The following is a 21397-nucleotide window of genomic DNA, read 5'->3' on the forward strand; positions in this document are numbered from 1 at the left end:
TGCGGATTGTGGGAACATATCAATGATTTAACAGGCAAGAAATTGGAGTCTCTGAAGGACAGGAAATAAAATGAGGCAAAAAGAAAAAAAATTGATGAAACAACGGCTGAAAATTTCTCAAATTTGTTTAATAGACAAGTCTCCAAAATGGCCCCTGATAATAACTGCCTGTTATGGACAACATTGTGTAATTTCCTCCCCTTGAGGGTTGCCTGGACCTTGTGATTTGCTTCTAATGAATAGAATATGGTAAAGATGATGTTATCACTTCCAGATTAGGTTACAAAAGATTGTGACTTCTGACTTGCTTGCAACTCTCTCTCTAACTCTTCTAGCTTTCTTGTTTTGATAAAGCAAACTGCCGTGTTTTGAGCTGTCCTGGGAAGACAGCCATGTGGCAAGGAATTGAGGGTGACCTTTATCCAGCAGCCAGTGAATAACTGAGGCCCTCAGTGCAACAACTAACAAAGAACAGAATACGGCCAACAACCACAGGAGTGAGTTTGGAAGCAGATCCTTCCCAAGTCAAGTACTGAGATGGCTGCAGTCCTCGCCAAATTTTGATTGTAGCCTTGGGAGAGGCCGTAAAGCGGAGGATCCCATGAAGCTGTGCCCAGATTCCTGACACGTCAGAACTGTAGATCATAAATATTGTTTCAAGTCACTAAGTTTTGGGGTAATAACTAATAGAACTTCAGTGTGCAGATTCCAGATACTCAGAGGATCTCAAGCAGAATAAAAACAGAGAAAAGCACACCTTTCTTATTGTTCAAATTGCTAACAACCAAAGATAAGGATAAATGTTTTGAAAGCAGCCAGGCTGGGTGGATTTGGTGGAACACGTTTCATACAGGGGAACAGGAACACTCGATGAAGGCTGACCTCTCACTGGAAGCACAGGTCAGACAATGGAAAGATATCTTTCATATGCTGAAAGAGAACGCAATGTCAGTCTAGAATTCTATATTGAACAAAAATAGACTTCAAAAATGAAGGTGAAATAAAATTCTTTTCAGCTTAAACAAATGTGAGAGAATTTGTTGCCAATAGAACTGCACCATAAGAAATACTAACAGAAATTCTTCAGGCTAAGGAGAAATAATACCAGATGAAAACTCAGATCTTCAGAAGGAATGAAGAGCGCTGGAAATCATGAATATGCTAGTAAATATAAAAGCCACTGTTTAAATTCTTTTCTTAATTTAAAAATAAATTAAAATTCACTGTTTAATTGTACTATAAAGTTTATAACATCTAGATTTAAAATATATTACAACAATAGAACAAAGAACAGGTGTGTGTTGGGGGAGGTTTAAAAAATTATCCTGAGTAGGCTTCTGACATTTTATATTAAGTAATAAAACATAAAATCTAAATAGACTGTGATGAATTAAGGATGCATTTTGCAATTCATAAAGCAACCATTAGAATACAATAAACAGAAATATAACTAAAAGGTAAATAAAAAAATAAAATTGAACTTAAAACATATGGAGAAAACCAAGAGGAGGCAGGAAAAGGAAAGCAGAAATACAAGAAACCCTTTGGGGAGAAAATAGGAAATACCAAAATGGTAGATCTAAAAACACAATATTGATCATTACACTAAATGGTAGTGGATTAACCATTCCATTTAAAAGGTAGAAAATGACCAACTGGATTTAAAAATGACCAACCATATACTGTCCACAAGAGACATTAAAATGCTGCCATATTTTTATATGCTCAGATGAGCAATTTTTTTTTTTTGAGGAAGATTAGCCCTGAGCTAACATCTGCTGCCAATCCTCCTTTTTTTGCTGAGGAAGACTGGCCCTGAGCTAACGTCTGTGCCCATCTTTCTCTATTTCATGTGGGACGCCTGCCACAGCTTGGCTTGACAGGCAGTGTGTAGGTCCGAACCTGGGATCCGAACCAGTGGACCCGGGGCCACAAAAGTGGAACGTGCGAACTTAACCGCTGAGCCACTGGGCTGGCCCCAGATGAGTAATTTGATCCTTACTCCTTTGTGTGTGCAAATATAGCTCGGAACATCTTGGGTTTGAAATGCAATAAGGACTATTGTTTATTTTATAATTATATTAATCAGAGTAATTTTAAGAATTTGTTGTTACTGTTTTTTAGGACCAATGACACTGGATTCCTTTCTTATAAAGAACATCTGCCAGTAACTAAGATAGTGATTACAGACACAGGCCGACCGCATTCTGAAGCAGCTTATAAACTGGGGCCTCTACTCTGCCGGGGAGACAGTAAGTGGTAGCAATGTGTTGTATACATGTCTGAGGAAAGTGCTGTCACTTAAGAATCATGTTTCTATTATGTAATAATTAATCATACTTCTATTGTGAAAACTCATAAGCAATGCCTGAAATAGTTCTTTTAGTCAGTGCGCAAATCAAGTACCTCTCTATAGTGCAAAGCCCTATATGTGATTAACGCTGTGGTGGGAAACAGTGTTACAATTCTGTGAGAAAGAAACCACTAAGCATCTGGATTGGATTGGTTCATAAATACATTCCAGCATTTCTAAATTTCTACATGCCATTATCCATACCGGAAGGACTCAATGTTAATGTATCTTAGTTTCCTACTCTTGAGCCTGGGGTGAAATTAAAACATCAGTAGAATCAAATGTCAGTTTAATCAAATGTATTTCAACTTTTAATCTTACTTTTTTTTCAGCTTGCGTATGTGTGTTTACTCTAAATCAATGAGACATGCTGTTTTGTATATTCAATGTATTAACACTGTAAACTAGAAATTTAAAATTCCAATATAGTTTCATAGAAAATATGTATTTTCAGCAGGGAATGAAATGAGCATATGTATCCATTCAGAACCTCTCTGAAATCAGTTAGGTTAGAGACTGACGCGTTAATCATTTATACTTTTAGTTATTTCCAGAACTTAAAAATGGAAATAGAAGGAATATTTATTTACATTAAAAATATACCCTAAAATAAAATTTTATTCTAGGGGCTCAACAGAGGAAGAGATGATCTGACAATGCAGTGGATTTATGGAAATACATAGCAGAAGTTGCTTTGTTAAAAAGCAAAGATGATACTGGCCTATAAAAATTTATATGTACATTGTAAAAAACTGTCTGCCATTATACCCACCATCCCCAATCTTTATCATCTCGACTTCCTGTTCTGCCAGTAGGCCTTACACAAGCTCATGAAGATGACATAGGATATTTCATAGAGAGAAAAATTATGGGCAAAGAGATGAGGTTGTAAACTCAGGATGCATCCAGGGGAGTGCAACGATTTTGTGTGACTGTAGAGAAATTTTTCTGTACGTCACATACACTTTTCACTGCTGGTCTGATCTTAACCCTTCAGGGAGCCAGGCTGGCTTCCTCCAACCCCCTTATTCCATTTGCCATAATCCCTGGGGGACTGGTCTGCCTTGCCTGAGGTCACTACCAACTCTATCCCTTAGAGTTTCTTTCCTGCAAAGTATCCTACATTGCACAAGACAGCTCTCTATAAGAAAGGATTGTCTGGTCCAAAATGTCAATAGTGTTGAGGCTGAGAAGCTAGAGCATTAAACTTTGTGACTGTGGGGACGCAGGAGGAGGGGAACAACACCAGGAATAAGAAGTTACAAATAGTTTGAGTATCTAAAGACCTGCTAATTAATCTCTGACATTTTAATGAAACAGTCGATGAGATCTTTCCTTGGCCTTCTTGTCTCCTCCATCTATTTTAGGGTTGAGGCTTATCCTCACAGGAGGTCATGGGACAGTTTTCTACACAAGGGGCTCTTTTGTATTTTCTGAGTCAGAAGAGCAATGGCTGCAGAACAATGAATGTTCCCTTTTCTCTGTGTGGGAAATGTGCAATACCCTAGGCACATTTCTTTTTTTCCTTTCCAAGTAAGATAGACTGGGTAGATACGGGGATTCTAGATATGGGATCATGCACAATGGGGCTTATAAGCAGAGGAAAGGTATGTGGACATTATCTGAAGGCATTAGGACTGGAACATTGAATAATTTAAGGCTGAGAAATCGCTTTATCTTCATGATCCAACTGCAAGTGTCAAGACCAGTTATAAACTTAAAGACCAGCAAAGTGACCTTTGATGTAGGACAAGGACAAATGCTGAGGGCTTGAACTAGGCCATAGTTGGCATGGGGCGTTAAGAAGGGGCTCAACTAGAGACGTCAATTCAGTGTGATTTAGACGGGGAGTGAGGTGACAGTGTGAGGATGGGCTCCAGCTTTCTGATTTGAATAAAGCTGCTAGTACCACTCGCTGAGACAATAAGGATGCTAGCACCATTCATCAGGACAAGGAATTTTTAGATTTTCTTGGCACATAAAAATGGAAAGATAAGAACAAAAAACATATTTTGGTTTTATCACACAAAATAGAGACGTTGAAAATTTTGTATTTAGCCATATTTTTCTAGGAAAGAAGACAAGCTCTGAGAAAGCAGGGCAAATAAACAAAAATGAGTGTGAGACGTGCTAGTACCAGACATGAGCTTCCCTCTAATTAATTAACGTTGTTTTTTCAAGTCCATCTATCATTTAAAAAAAATACCTAGGTGTGTCCGAAATTCTGTGTTGCTGCTGCTATTATTGCTTGATGTCAGAAATCATGGAAAACATCATTAGGTGTTTTACCTAAAACACTGAAGATATGAATGATAAAATTGTGTTTAAAGTTGTGCTGCAAACTTAGCAAAACTTAGTAAATATTGTTGTCTTGATTAATTTGTGAATATGGAAATAAATTTTTTGAAAAGATATGTGAAAACTAAATAGTAGAATTCAACATCTTATTTATGATGAAACCTAAGCAAACTAGGAACTAAAGAGATCTTTCTCAATGTTTTAATAGGTATCTATGAAACTATGACAACTAAAATGATACTGAATAGCCAAAGACTTACATGCTTTCCCTCTGAGATTAGGATTAAGACAAGGATGTCTACTATGACCTCTCCTATTCGGGATCATACTGGTAGTCCTAGCATATGTAATAAGTCAAGAAAAGGAATTCAAGGGATATAGGTCAGAAAGGCAGAAAATATCTCTATTTACAGATGACATCGTTTTCCAGGTAGAAAATCCTTAAGAAGTTATTTAAAAAAAATGTTTAGCAAGGTCATAGCATGCAAGGTCAATATATAAAAATTAATTATATTTCATATGCTAATAATGAAAAACTGTAAATTGAAATTTTAAAAGTACCTTTTACAGTAGTACCAAAAATATGAAATACTTTGGTATAAATATAACAAAATTACAAAACACTGATGAGAAATAATTAAAGAAGAACGAAATAAAAAACTCTGATTCTGCATTCAAAGACTTGATGTTGTTAAGATGTCAGTTTTCCCCAATTGGTACACAGAATGAATACATACCAATCAAAACCCAGGAGGTTTTTTTTTTATAGAAATTGGCAAACTTATTCTAAAATGTATATGGAAAAGCAAAGAGCCTAGAATAGTTAAAACCTTTGAAAAATAAAAACAAAGTTGGAGACTTACACGGCCTGATTTTAAGACATTTCAAAACTATGGAATTCAAAACAGTATAATATTGACACAGAGACAGACAAATAGATTAATGGAATAGAGTTGAAAGCCCAGAAATAGGTTCACATATATATGGTCAATTGATTTTGGACAAAGCTACCAAGACAACTCAGTGGAGAAAGGATAATCCTTTTCAACAAACAGTGCTGGAGTATAATTAGAATCCTTTTGCAAAAAAAGAGAAGAATCTCAACCCATAATTCAAACTACATACAAAAATTAACTCAAGATTGATCACAGACTTAAATGTCAACCCACGAACTATAAAACTTCTCTAAGAAAATATAGTAGAAAATCTTAGTGTTAGGCATAGATTTCTTGGATATAACACCAAAAGCATGATCCATAAATTAAAAAAATAAATAAATTGGATTTTACCGAAAATAGAAACTTTTGCTTTTAAAATGACACTGTTAGGAAAATAGAAAAGTCACAAAGTGAGAGAAAATATGTGCAAAATACATTTCTGATAAAAGCTAGTATTCAGAATATATAAAGAGCTCTCTCACAGTGCAATCATTAAAAAAATTCAAATTAACAAATGGGCAAAAGATTTGCACATACGTTTCATCAGAGAAAATATACAGATTTCAAATAAGCACATAAAAGATGCACAACACATTAGTCATTAGGGAAATGCAAAATAACACAGTGAGATACCAACATACAACTGTCAGAGTGGCTAAAATTATAAAATAAAAACCAAAATAAAACAAAAAAACCTCTGACAATACCAAATGCTGAGGCTGCAGAGCAACTGGAACTTTCATAAATTGCTGGTGCAAATGCAAAATGGTATGGCCACTTTGGCAGTTTTTTATAAAGTTAAACACACATTTACCATATGACCCAACAATCACAATCCTGGGTATTTACTAAGAGAAATGAAATACCTGTATGCAAAGATTTATATTGGCTTTATTCATAGTTCCTAAAACTGGAAACCACCCAGATGCCCATCGACTACTGAATGCATAAATTTTCCATCTTATGGTGGTGTATCCACACTATATGGTGGAATACCAATGAACAATAAAAAGAAATGGATTACTGATACATGCAACACATGGATGAATCTCAGATGCATTACGCTAAGTGAAAGAAGCTTGACTTAAAAGGCCACAGGCTGGATGATTCACTTTCTGAGATATTCTGCAAAAGGGAAAACCATAGGAACAGAAAAAGGATCTCTATTGCCAACGGCTTCAAGGCGAGAGGAATTTTACAAAGAGACACAGCTGAAGAAAGTGTTCTATATCTTGAGTGTCGTGGTGGCTTTGTGGCTTTATGTGTTTGTCAAAATTCGTAGAGCTATACACACAAAAAAGGCTAGTTTTACTACATTTAAATTACCCTTCAACACATCTGACTTAGAAAACCCCCCAAAACTCAATGATAGTATGAATAGTTACTTATGGTTCCTTAATTTTTTTAAGACTTCTTTTTAGAGCAGTTTTAGATTTACAGCAACGTCCAGAGGAAAGCACAGAGATTTCTCATATACCCCCGGCCCCTCCACATGCATAGCCTCCCCCTCTATCAACATTACTCAGTAGGATGGTACTTTTTTTTAACCAAGGATGGTAATTGCTTAATTTTAAAATTGGGTCATTAAAAAAATACCAGATGAAAACTCATAAAACAGTAAAAATTTTAGTAACATGGGTATTCTCCAGGACACTCCTAGAATCCTACTGAATATATTTCTGATTTATACTGACTTTAGAAACAAAAAGAGTCAAAGGAAAGAATCAAGAGAAAACATCTGGGTTTACCAGTTAACAGAAAGATTATAACTGGGAGGGCTCACTTATGTACTTTCCTGTCTGCTCACTCTCCCAGGAACAGTGGGAGCATCTTCATTTTTGAGGTACCATCAGAAGTCTTCTGGCCCAATAATTCCTCAACTTTGGCATGTGTAAGAAGTACCTGGAAAGCATGCCAACTCTAGTTGTAGCATCTTCAGAACTCTCTCCAAGTGCTAAGGAGAAAGACCAGAAGTCCAGTATTGACACACAGGACTGAATTTTCTTTTCTTTTTTTTTTTTTTGGTAAGGAAGATTGACCCTGGGCTAACATCTGTTGCCAGTCTTTCTTTTTTTGCTTGAGGAAGATTGTCCCTGAGCTAACATTTGTGCCAGTCTTCCTCCATTTTGTATGTGGGATGCTGCCACAGCATGGCTTGATGAGCAGTGTGTAGGTCTGTGCTTGGGATCTGAACCTGTGAACCCCAGACCACTGAAGTGGAGCACGTGAACTTAACCATTACACCACTGGGCCAGCCCCTAAATTTTTTTTTTCGGCATTCATTAGGAAGACATTACAGGGACATTCCTCTGCTTCTGCAGGTCTCGCGGCATGAAGAAAATGCATGGGCTGCTGATGGCATCAGGCTCCATTGCCTCTTCACTTGCTTTCTTCCTTCACCTGCAAAACCTCCCCCATCCTTTTACTGAAACCTTTCACACTCAGATTCAAACCCTTCCTCCGTGAAGCTTGCACAGGTCTCTAGAGAACTTAGTCTACACTTTCAAAGAATGCTGAACATATTACAAGTATATATTTCTCATACTGGCTTTTAATTATTATCGAGCCTCTCAAGAGAAGGTCCATTGCTCATTTATTGTTGTGTTCCTGGCACCTGGTACATCACTGTTACATGAAAGGTAATCAATAAATAGCAGTTTATGAAAGACTGAGAATGATCCGTCATATACAGCTCGAGAAACTTATAGCTAGTGAATCCTTGATAAGAGACAGGAATAAGTTTTTGATTGCATAAACAATTAAATGATAAGAAAGTATATACCTTTAATGAAAGGAGTTTAGATTCTATTAAAAGACTTATTCTGATTAATTACGTAGTAGAAAGAGCACCCAGTTCCACCGGAGCCATTTCTCGTCAGTACACTTGGGCTTGCTTTCAAATAAGCACATGATTTTACTTAATACTTTTCTTTTCACTCTTTATTTTTGAATTTTATTTATTTATTTATTTATCTATCTATCTACTTATTTCTTTATTTAGTGAGGAAGATTGGCCCTGTGCTAAGGTCTGTGCCTGTCTTCCTTCATTTTCTGTGGGATGCATCCACAGCGTGGCTTCACTAGTGGTGCTAGGTCCACACCCAGGATCCAAATCTGCAAACCCCAGGCCACTGAAGCAGAGTGCATGAACTTAACCAGAATACTCCCCTGGGCCGGCCCCAATTTTCACTCTTTTAATAATAAAATGCATTTCTAAAACTGGAACACTTTCTACTTCTTGGAGAAAAAATATTTTGTGGCGTATTTTGCTTCGTTTTGTTTTCTATTATTTTGAAGAGACTTACGTTATTAATAATTGGTAGTCAAGAAACTTCACAAGTGTGAGGGAAGAAAATTCTAACACTTTCAAAAGATTTCCGTTTTTCTGAGACTGAGAATCCTGATAATTCTTAGAACTACCATAATATCCTTTTGTGACAAGTTGATGCACATTTTTCATGTTTTTATTCATTGTTTTAAATCTGAAATAATAATGACTTAATTGATAGAGTCATTATAAAAGTTTAAGATATACAGAAATGTCAAAGAAAAGAGTATAATAATCACCAGGAGTTACACAACTCAGAAATGGTGATTAACACCAGTGAATATTATTCCAGACATTTCTAGATACCTCTTGTGCACAGTCTCCCAACCTCACACTCTTGACATTGGGCTGGATAATTCCTTGTTATGGTCGGGGGCCGTCCTGTGCATTGTAGGGCTTTTAGCAGTATCCCTGCTCTCTGCCCACTAGATGCAGCTCTCTGCCCCCAGTTGTGACAACCAAATATGTCTCCAGAAATTGCCAAATGTCCCCTGCGGTGCAAAGTTGCCGCAGGTTGAGAACCTCTGCCCTAGATAAAAGAATAGAAAGAGAGATTTAGAAATAAATTTGAAAAACTTTAACTGAAATTTAGAAAGAAGAAACTGGATTGAAGCCAAAGGAATTGTTTTATATTATTTATTTATCTAATAAATGTATATTCAACTTGAAAGATGCCGCTAAACTTAAAATAAAGATTATAATGATTTTTAAAGGTTACAGTCTGTAGGTTTTATATTAAACTCAGTTTTAAATATTAGATAGTATTGATCTATCGTGAAAAATGGGGAAATTAGTGCTCATTTTTCCTCTCTTCTTTTTCTCCTTCCACATCCCATCTTTTGCTAGCTTTCCTATTATTTGCATGGCTGGTTATTGATTTATTTATTTGTGAGGATGATTGTCCCTGAGCTGACATCTGTGCCAGTCTTCCTCTACTTCATGCGGGATGCTGCCACAGTGTGGCCTGAAGAGCAGTGCTAGGTCTGCGCCTGGCATCTGAACCTGTGAATCCTGGGCAGCTGAAGCAGAGCATGTGAACTTAACCACTACACCACCAGGCTGGCCTCTGGTTATTTTTTAATGCTACCCACTATCGTATCATCAGAGCCTCTCTATTCTTGAATGATTTCTATTTTTATTTATTTCTCCTTGGATTGCATTGTCAGATAGTTGATGTTTTCTGTTTTTTCCTCCAGAAAGACTCATGAGTGTTCCATATCCTGAGTTTGCATATGCTTGAGAATATTTGTTGCTTCAGAACTCTAAAACAAACTTGGCTGGTGTAGCTTGATATTGTCTTTTTGGTAACGGCTTTATGAGATATAATTCACATGCTGTACAATTAACCTGTTTAAAGTATACAATCTAATCACAGTTTAGTATGTTTAGTCATTTTAGTATATTACAGAGTTGTGCAACCATCACCACAATCAATTTTAGAACATTTCCATCACCCCAAAAAGAAACTAGTACCCATTTGGCAGACACACCCCATTTCCCTCTTACCCCTACCCAAGCCGTAGTCAACCATGAATCTACCTTTTATCTCTGCAGACTTTCCTATTTTGGACATTTCATAGAGATGAAAACAGAATATGTGATCTTTGTGACTGGCTTCTTTCACTTGGCATCGCCAACCTTGATCCGTGTTGTAGCATGTATCAATACATCATTATTTTTTATGACCAAATAATATTGCATTGTAGGGATACACCACATTTTGTTTATCCATTAGTCAGTTGATGGACATGTGGGTTGGTTCCACTTTTTGGTTATTACGAATAGTGATGCTTTGAACATCTATGTTTAAGTTGTTTTGTGGACATACATTTTCACTTTTCTTGAGTATATTTCTAGGAGTGGAACTTCTGGGTTATAAGGTAACCCTATGTTGAACCTTTTTAGAAACTGGTGTAACATTTTGGGTCCCACTTTGTGACAGTCACCAGTTTGTACAAATTATCACACTCTTGTCTGCACTGAGAGATGCCGTCATCTTGTCTTCCACAGCTTTTCTAGGTACCTTTTGGTCAACTCTCTTTCTTTATGAGATAGGATTTTATTTTAATTTTTCCGCAAAAGGGCATGTATGTGCTTTATTCTCAGATTTTTTTCAAATTTGAAAATGTTTGCCTATTGCGTTGACTCAAAAAAATTAGGCTAGATACATTTTTTTTCTCTCAGAAATTTGTGGATGGTGCTTCTTTATCTTCTGACATTGAATATTGCTCTCAAGAATTCTGAGGCCAAACTGCTTTTTCCACCTTGTAGGTGACTGACTTTTTTTGACTGAATACTTTAAGGAATAATTATTACTTCAAGGAAATATTAAATAAGTTAACAAGGATGCATCTCAGTACTGTGCATTTGTATTAATTTTTCCTGAATAGGATGTGCTGTGGTAAAATGGATATATACATTTTATAAGCTGTTAAAGACTTGTTTCAAAGGTAATCTAAATTTTTACTCTCAATTCGTTAATCTGAACAAGGTAGTATTATTAACTCTTTGGCATTTGCATTTTCCGCCTATTTTATTAAATGTATTTCTTTTCAGTTAATGCATTCTGTTGAAATTTTATGTCTAATCAAGGCACCTCCAGAACCTACATAGTTGGAAAAGATTGTTCTAAGTTTCTTGTTCCAAGAAATTCTTGTCATTGAAATTAGTTTCTCCATTTTGTCTGCATCGACTTGTTCAGCTGTCTGAGAAATCACAGCTGCCCCGAATGCATTAAATAATCAAAGGTGCATGTAGGCAATAAATAACTTTGCAGAAGTTACACTCGGAGACTGGAAAAAGATATTGACTAGTGATTTGGTTAATTTCTCTTCCGTTTGACAGAGTTCTGTTCCGTTTGGCAGACTACACATAAACCATTAAAAAGTGAGGATCAATTCCATTTTAACAGATAATCATATAATGTAATTTTGCAAGCTCCACTCTGTCTATAATCCTCCACCATTAGGAAATTCTTTTGACTTTAATTTTAATTTTTTCTTTTCTTTTCTTGGGTTTCCTTTACTTAATTTTCCTAAAGTTTCTCTACCTGTTTATCCCTTTTCCTCCTCCTCTTCTTCCTTCTCTCTCTTTTCTCTCTCTTCCTTCCCTCCCTCTTTCTACTTGTTTACTAAAGAATTTGAGTGTATTTATTGAGATACATATAATAAAAGCAAACTGGGAGTGATTGCTCTAAGCTTTCTGATTGCTACCAGGACAAAGGAAATCTTGTAATTTCATTCAACAAAAATTTATTAAGCCCGTACATTGTACTATGCCTTCACCACATCGAGAGAGAGAAAGAAAGAGAGAGAGAACAGCAGACCAAATAGGCAAAAGTATCTGTGTTCTTGGAGCTTGAGTTCCCTTAGGGGAATAGACAATAAACAAATAAGTAAAATATATGGTATGATAGATGCTAGCAAGTGTTGTGAAGACAATATAGTTGACACAGGGGTGGGGTGGGATTGGAAATTTTAAATAGGATTGACATTAAATACTCGTAAGCAGGTGGCGTTTGAATAAAAAGCTGAAGGGAATAAGGGAGCACTGCATTTGTATTTCTGTGAAAGAGTTCTCTAGACAGAGGGCAAAGCATAGTAGCCATGTGGAGATGGGACTGTAGCTGGTGTGCTCTTGGAATAGCAAAATGGTCAATACGATTGGAGCAGAGTGTGCAAAGAGGAGAATGATAGAAGTCAGAGAGGAAGCTGGTGGTCAGATCATGGAGGATTTTGAAAGGTCTCTATTTTTCAACTTGAATGAGATTGGAAAACATTAGAGAATTTTGAGAAGAGGAGTTGGTGTGATTTAACTTTATCCCTTAATGAGATTGAACAGGGTAAGGCTCAAGCAAGGAGACCATTTATGAGACCATACTGCCAACCCAGCTGAGGGATTATAGTGGCTTGGGCCATCAGCACAACGATGATAGTTGTATGGGTATAGTTCAAAAGGAGAAGCAATAAAATTTGCTGATGGATTGACATAGGTTTCAAAAGGAAGAGTCAAGAAAGACAGCAAGGTGTTCGTTCTAACAGTCAGAGGCATAGAATTGGCATTAATTGAGATGGAGAAGATTGCTGCTGGAGTCAGGGAGCTTCAGAGGAATATAAGGAATTCAGTTTTGAACATATTAAAGTTGAGAGGCCATTAGACATTCAGATAGAGATGTGGAGTTGTTAGTTTGAGTGTTCCAGACTCTGGATAAATATTCACAAGTCATCAGCATATTTAAAGCCGTGAGATGGGCCAGGGGAGTTATTGAAGTGTAGTAACAGGCCTTGGAGCATTCCAACATTGATAGATTGAGGAGGTAAGGAAGAAGAAAGAAAGAAAACTGAGAAGTATACCACTAATGAGAAAGGCAAAGGACTGTTGGTATTCTTGACTCCAAGTGAATAAAATATTTCTAGGAGGGGGGAACAATCAACTATGTTAATTGTTGTTGATGTGTTGATTAAGATGAGGGCCAGGAATTGACAAAGGACTAGTATCTAGAATATTTAAGAACCCTCAAAAGTCAACAGTGGAAAGAAAAAGAAGCTATACAATAAAATATGGATGTTATGAACTGAATTGTTTCCCCACCCCCCAAATTCATATATCGAAGCCCTAACCCCCAATATGACTGCTTTAGGTGGTAGGGTCTTTAAGGAGGTAATTGAAGTTAAATGAGGCCATGAGGATGGGGCCCTAATCTGAATGGACTGGTGTCCTTATAGGAAGAGGAAGAGACACTAGAGAGCGCTCTCTTTCCACCTGTGCACAGAGGAAAGGCCATGTGAGGACACAGTGAGAAGGTGGCCATCTCCAAGCCAGGAATGCCATAGGTAAAAGACGTGAAGAGAGATTTCACCAAATCAAGAGTACAGGTGGCAATTAAGCATGTGAAAAGACACTCAAAATCATTAACCACTGAGCAAATGCATATTAAAAACACAATGAGATATCACTACACACCTTCCAGAATGGCTTAAAAAAAAAAAAAAGTGATAACACAAAATGCTGGCCAGGATGTGGAGAGATGCATCACTGATACATTGCTGGTAGGAATGTAAAACGATATGGCCATGCTGGAAAAGAGTTTGGCAGTTTCATAAAAAGTAAGCATGCAACCCTCATATGACCCCGTGATTGTACTCCTCGGCATTTATCCCAGAGAACTGAAAACTTATATAAAAACTTGTACACGGATGTTCATAGCAGCTTTAGTTGTAGTAGCTGAAAACTGGAAATGACCCAGATGTCTTTCAGCAGGTGAATGGTTAAATAAATTGTGGTACATCCATACCATGGAATACTACTCAGCAATAAAAAAAGGAATGAACTACTGATCCACACAACAACCTGGACGAATCTTGAGAGTAATTCTTAGTGGAAAAAAAAAGTCAGTCTGAAAAGGCTACATACTATGTGCCTTTATGTGTAGAACATTCTTCAAATGACATTGCAAAACTGACCAGTGGTTGTCAAGGGGTTAGAGAGAGGGTGAGGGCCAGAGGGAAGAGGATGTGGCTATAAAAGGGAAGCAGGAGGAATAGTTGTGGAGATACAAATGTTTTACATCTTAACTGTTTCAAGGAGAGTATCCTGGTTTTCATATTGTACTATAATTTTGCACAACGTTACCATTGGGGAAAACTAGTAAAGGGTACACAGAGTCTGTCTGTATTATTTCTTACAACTGCATGAAAATCTATAGTTATCTCAAAATAAAATTTTTCATTAAGGAAATCTATATTTCCAGCTTTCTAAATTGATTCTTAAGCATTCAGAAAGATTTATTGGACGAGTAAATTGTCCCTTGCCTCAGCATTTCTATATTTCATTTTATCTTATTCACTTTTAAGGAAAGTAGTGTTACCAAACTCATTAGGTTGTATACACTAAATATATATAGCTTTATACATGTCAATCATACCTCAACAAAGTGGTTTAAAAAAAGAAAGGTAGTGTTAGTGTGTCATATGCGTCTTGATTTTTAAAGTAAAATGTATTGTCTTAAAAAATATATTTTTCAACTACTGTTCTTTTTTTAAACAGCTTTATTGAGATATAATTCGCATACCATACAGTTCACCCACATAAAGAGAACTATTCAGTGGTTTTTGATATATTCATGGGACTGTATAACCTTTACTGTGGTCAATTTTAGAACATTTTCCTCACCCCCAAAGGAACTCTGCACCCTTAGCCGCGGGCATCCTTAAGCTGCTCCAACTCCTCAGCCCTCGGAAGCCACTAATCTACTTTCTGTCTCGCTAAGTCTATTTTTAAAAGGATAATCTATTAATGATACAAATAAAAGTTTAGCAAAAGAAATATTTAAGAAATTACTTGTAATCTTAACATAAATTAATTTTCCTTATGGACTCTTTTTACTGTATATATGTAATGAAATACTTGGTACATCTTCCTCTTCTATCTAAATAACTATATGGATCCTGTTATCCATTACAGTCTTTTTTTTAAATTCTGGAAAGCTAAAAGGTGGCATTTCTGAAGGTATCTTTCCAAATCTCTAGTACCCTAGATTGAATTTACTTGAAATATATTAATTATTAATTACTTTAAAAATTTATTAGTAATTATTAATTACGTAAAGTAATGAATCATGATTTGTTTTTGTGGGAATGATAAAGGGGCTCTTGCTCTCCTGACTAGCACTCTTGTTTGCGTTCAGGTCTTCTATTGCTGCAGGTTAGGGATTTTTAGCCACGGAATTCTCTCTTCAAAAGACCCAGAGCTTCCTGCTGGTGGCTGCCTGCTGGGCTCTGCCTCCCCTTCCTCGCCCCTCCTTTCTCGGGGGCAGCCCAGATCCTCCTGGGTGCTTCTTTGCACAGTCTGGAAAGAGCTGAGCTGTCATATGCCATTAACATTATCGAATTGTGAAAATAGTGGCCTTTGCTTTTTTTTTTTTATAATTATTTTGAATTAGCAGCAGTCTTTTAATCCAATAAAATGTTCTTCATTTTTTACCTATTGTGAATCTGTAAAATAAGGTTTGCTAACTAGACAAAATAGGTACTGTTTGAGTGTGAGAGTGTTTGAGCTAAGGTAATAAATTGTTTACGTTACAGTGCCAGCGTTCATTGTAAAGACAGCAGCAATTCAAAGAATTGTTCCTCTCTTTCAACCAGTTCCCTGAGGCCTTTTATATGATTCTTTATTGAGTTACTTGTGATATAAACATAAAACAAATGAAATATTAGGTCTCATAATACTCAGATTAGACCTTTAAGTAATTCTGACTGATCCTCTTTCTAATCAGACCAAATTAGTAAGATTTAATAATATTCCATAATTTAAAGTTACAGCTTTATTTTAATTTTCGTACATATACCATTTCAACAGAAAAGCATTTCATTCCTCCTAAAAATAGGTCAGGTAAGAAATTTTAAGGACACAAGTGTGGTGTTATCCCTGACTTGATATCGTGCATTTTCTTGCATTCTTTCCTAGAGATCAAAATGTCTAAGTATAGAAATAGCTGTAAAATGGAAATAAGGACTGGGCTTGACATACTCAGATAATATACAATTTTGTTTGGCTGTAGGGAAAAAAAAAAGGCATCAAATATGTTCTCAGCTGAATAAATTCAGCTCTAAAATTGCCCAAGTATGAGCTAAGGATTGACTTTTGAATCAGGTCCATAAGAAAAACAGAAAAAATAAAATAGATATAAGCACTGTTTGATCCAGAATTTATAGAAAATAAATAAAAATCTAAGGAACAAGTGAAAGTGGAGTCAAGTCTGTGATTTTTAACCCTAGCTGGATATATATCTTTTCTCTGCTAACATAATGAACCGTTGTTTTGAAATTACTTCTTTCTAACTTCAGAGGATCAATGTGTCTTTCTTCCAGGAAGGTAATTTAGATAAAAGAATTTTATTCAGTGCGTGAGTGCATGTGGAGGCAGTTGCTTAAAACTTCAGATGCATGTTTATATTTGATGTGTCGAGAACTTGCTGGTGGCAGCAGCCATGCCTGGTTCATTTCTCTGAGATTTCTTCTCATCAGCCACATGCATCCAGTTGGATTTCACTCCTGTCACTTCATGCCACTGCATTTATATTTTATTTTCCATACTTTCTGCTATCTAAGACCCACAGAATTTTTCCAAAAGGAAAGTTGTATATATAACAAACAAACAAACAAAATAAATGGGTAAGTAAAGATAAGAAGTTGTATTTGGACAGAAATTGTAATTAAAGACCACATAATTTTTTTCAGATCTCTTAATTTATATCCCAAACTTTTACACATTTTCTCCTTATATTGAGCATTTTAAAACCTTTTGAGAACCCTTTTCCTACTACCTGTCTACTTCACTGTTATAAGCAAAGTAAACGATAAATTTGAATGAAAAGAGCATTTTCATGAAAATATCAGCATAGCACAGAGGAAGCAGTGTCCTCTTCTTTAATTAGATGAGGATGTTTTGAATGCCACTCTCAGCTTAGAAAATCACAAGGCCCATTAATGAAAACAGTTAGTCGAGGGTGTAACTGTGAAGTGTGTGTGTTTGAAGTGTTAGAACAAAAAACGCTTTGAGCTTCTTTAGAGATTTTTGTTATTCAAAGGAATGTAGGTGTTTAAATTTTCAAGTTATTAAAAAAATCCAGCCTATTAATCAATGTTAAGCAGATCGTTATCACTTTGGTGGCGGAGGATGGTATTTAGGCTGAGGCCCTTTTTAAAATACAAAATAGAACATTGAGAGCATTTCTGCAGGTATCGTTCCTCCCCTAGGTTGGAAGGAATCCAGGATTTCAATCCTTGTAAAATTTCTCATCATCTGCTCTTGTATACTCTATAGTTAATAGAAAAAAGAAGAGCAGGTTTGGATACATTAGCAATGTTTTTACTAGGAAAAATATGAACAACGGAAAATTGAATTATGTCATTCATTTTATTTCATAAATTTTCTCACTTTCTGATTTTCTTTTTTTCTTAAAAAAACAAACCAGGGTCGTTTTGGAATTCGGCTTCCTTCAATACTGAGGCTTCCTACCTTCATTTTCCTACTTTCCACGGAGAACTCAGTGCTGATGTGTCTTTCTTTTTTAAGACAACAGCTTCCTCTGGGGTATTTTTAGAAAACCTGGGGATTACTGATTTTATCCGCGTAGAGCTACGCTGTAAGTGTCCTTTTCATTAAAAGTCTATGGGATTCTATTTAGCAGTAAATCTTTTAACTGATTTTTAACACATTTCTAGTTTATCAGCTGAATGTTTTCATTGTGTCCCTTTGACAAACTTCTATATTGTTAGCCTTTTTGCAAGAGAGTAATTTAATATTTAACATGATAATTTGGGAAAATTATTGGTATCCTCTAGAACCAATTTAAGAAGGGTTTTAAATTCAAATAACTAATTTTCTTTATAAACTAAATTCTCAGTTAATTACAAAATTACTTAATTAAATTGACCAGCCGTATGATTTTGATGTGCTCTTAGACTGCTGTTGGTATCTTAATATCAAATGTATATTGCATGCTTTTAAAATGATAGAAACTTTGAATCACTGTAAAAATTACTTTTATGTAAAATACCAGAGGCTGTTTAGTTTTCTTGCCCTGGCTAAATAGCTTTGCTCTTCAACAATATGAAAAATAACTTAGAGGATGAATTTCTTAAAATCTGTTTTTTCCAAATATATTTTACCTTCTCATTTCATGCCCTGTTCTTTACTGATGTCATTGGTTCCTTCCACAAGATTCAAACCATTGTTTTCATGTTCAGTGATTGCTATGTTATGGTGCCGTTCCTAAGTATATTGAAGACTCAGCTCTCCGCCACGTGGACTAACTTGACCAGTCTTCATGTCTAATATTTCCAGCTCCAACAGTGGTGACTTTTTCATTTGATGTGGGGAACGGACCTTTTGAAATCTCCGTGCAGTCCCCCACTCGCTTCAACGACAACCAGTGGCACCATGTTAGGGTTGAAAGGAACATGAAAGAGGCATCCATTCGAGTGGATCAGCTCTCACCGAAGACGCAACCAGCTCCAGCTGATGGGCATGTCCTTCTACAGCTCAACAGTCAACTCTTTGTGGGTAAGTTCTGTTTTTTAGGCAGTTTGTCATTTGATTGTATGATGTAAGTGCAGAGATGGGCCAAAATAAAATAATACCAACCAAAAAGAATAATGATAATAATAACAACAAACCACCATTTATTGAGAACCTATGTTCCAGGCTGTGCCAAGTGTTTTATTTCTTCCTCGTAACCAACCTGTGAAATGGGTATTGTCCCCGTTTTACAGATGAGGTAACTGAAGATCAAGGGGTTGAAGTGACTTGTCTTCAGAAATTCATCTAGTAAATAATATTCAGATTTGTGTTTGAGTAATTTCTAAACCTGCATTCTTAATATTACAGATTATGTGATTTGTTCTAGTTTTGTTTTTTGTTTTACATTGATGTTTTAGTAAGATACCGGAGATGTTTATTTCTATTCCCAGGGGAGTTGAGGAACTCTCCTGGTATTTCCCCCTGATGCCAACCAGGGACCCCTGTCAAAAACAAGCCAATAGCAGAAAATAGAAAAATAAAATCAAAGTGTGTAAAACCCATGGCTTGACCAGTTTCTTCTTCTGCTAGTGTCTCTCATCTTGCTCATTATTTTGAATATCTTCTAATCACCTACATCATATTTATAACCAAATGTTGTTTCTGTTTTTCCTAAATACATCAACTTGCTATTTGTAGACTCGATGGTGGAATCTTTCTGGATGTGTTTGTTTTATTTTGCATCTTTGCTAATTAGTTTACAGAACTTATGGACCATGGAGTTCAAGGAGTTATCTCTTACTTGATCACTTTTCATAGAGTTTAATGTAAATAAGGGCACAGCAACACTATAAAGCAGAATAAATTATAAATTATAAGAAATTATATTTCAAGCATTTTTAAGAGTCGTGTTTTAGAATAAAATTCATCACATCTCCATTATATCTCCTATTGCTTAACAATCTTGTTTTATTAACTCTCACTGCAAAGGGTGAAACATTCGTAACATATTTGACTAAGACATATTTGGGACTTCTAATGAATCTGTGTACTCATTATTTCTATCATTTATTCTTTCTTTCACTCAATAAATATTCAATGAACAGCTTCTATGAGAAAAGCACTGTAATAGATAATCTAATCATGATCTCATGGCCACGGACTTATTTAAGCATATGGAAATGATAAGGAATACATGAGAAGAAACACATAACTTCTCTTTTAATAACATGCTTGGAGTCCAGTCAAGAAATTGACATAGATATTTCTTGAATTATAAAAAATGAGAGATGGCCACAGCAAAAGGTATGGCAATTTAAAATCTGTCAGTATCTGGGAAATAGCTTACTATTTTTGGAAATTGAGAAGGCTGAAACAGTCCTCGAATTCTTCAGTGAGATGTGCTGCAGTTTGCCTGTACCTCACCTTTCATTCTTGGGATGAATTTTAACTTCATAGAAATGGACCCACTCTATATTGTATCTGATAGGAATCTTTAATTTGATTTCAGGTAATTGTAACAGATAGAAGTACTGCTATGACAGCAGAAAACTGTGTTAGAGGAGACTTGAGTCTTTTGCCATTAATCGTGTGTTATAATTTTAATGAGGATCTAAGAGATTTCGTCTTTATGGAGGCAATTGGTTAGGCTGTTGACATCCCCGTATGTGTTAAATTCAAGGATGACCGTGTTACTTGAAAGTTTTAAAAATGAAATCCTTATTCTGTTTAAGTCAAAGTCATTGAAAATTAAAAAGAAAAGGCAGAAAGAAAGATCTTTGAAAAAAAGTTTCGTCTACTGTTAATAAAAATCTATTTATACAGTTCCCTCCTTCCTACTCGTAGGTAACTGAGAAAACTGAAATGGTTAATGTGGTGATATTAAAAGAAAGACTCATGTTCAAAATAAGTCTTACAGCCTTAGGGAGACGCAGCTGTCAAGAGGACATATAATCTTGTTTTTATCTTTACCTCTACCACAAGAGTGGATCTCTCTCTTAGGTTAGCGCCCCAACCAAATTAAAAAATATTTACAAGACAAAATATTAATTTACCCATTTACAACATTACTACCAAACAAATCAGACTTTTAAAAAATTTCTAGATGAAAATACTTTTTCCTTTCAGGAAGACTCAATGGAAGTTAAATTCTAATGAAAACGATTACACTGAATTGGTGCAAAGTGGGTGAAAGTCTAGTAAAAAATCAGTAATAATTAGAGCTAATTTACTGTAGCACTTACTAAGACCAAAAAGTAGCTCTCGGCCTTCCTGAGAGTATATTCTGGTGGAAGATAAAAGAAGTAGCCAATAAAAGAGTAAAAACCAAGATGAACTACAACTATATATATGTATATACACAGATGCACGTGCATGCACACGTATGTATATAACTTGTGTGTGTGTATCACTAATGACAAATACCGTAAAGTACAAAGCAGAGTAAGGAGTCAGGCAATG

General features: G+C 35.8%; 1 protein-coding gene across 1 annotated transcript in view; it reads left to right on the top strand.

Moving 5' to 3' along the window:
* Window positions 1-21397, top strand: part of CNTNAP4 (contactin associated protein family member 4) — a 195497-nt gene that overhangs the window by 143259 nt on the left and 30841 nt on the right. Inside the window, exons 14-16 of the mRNA XM_046682909.1 lie at window positions 2125-2252; window positions 17892-18062; window positions 18764-18982. Of these exons, the coding sequence (XP_046538865.1) occupies window positions 2125-2252; window positions 17892-18062; window positions 18764-18982 (518 nt within the window). The remainder of the gene's footprint in view (window positions 1-2124; window positions 2253-17891; window positions 18063-18763; window positions 18983-21397) is intronic.

This window comes from Equus quagga, chromosome 13, assembly GCF_021613505.1.
Source record: "Equus quagga isolate Etosha38 chromosome 13, UCLA_HA_Equagga_1.0, whole genome shotgun sequence".
Lineage (NCBI taxonomy): Eukaryota > Metazoa > Chordata > Mammalia > Perissodactyla > Equidae > Equus > Equus quagga.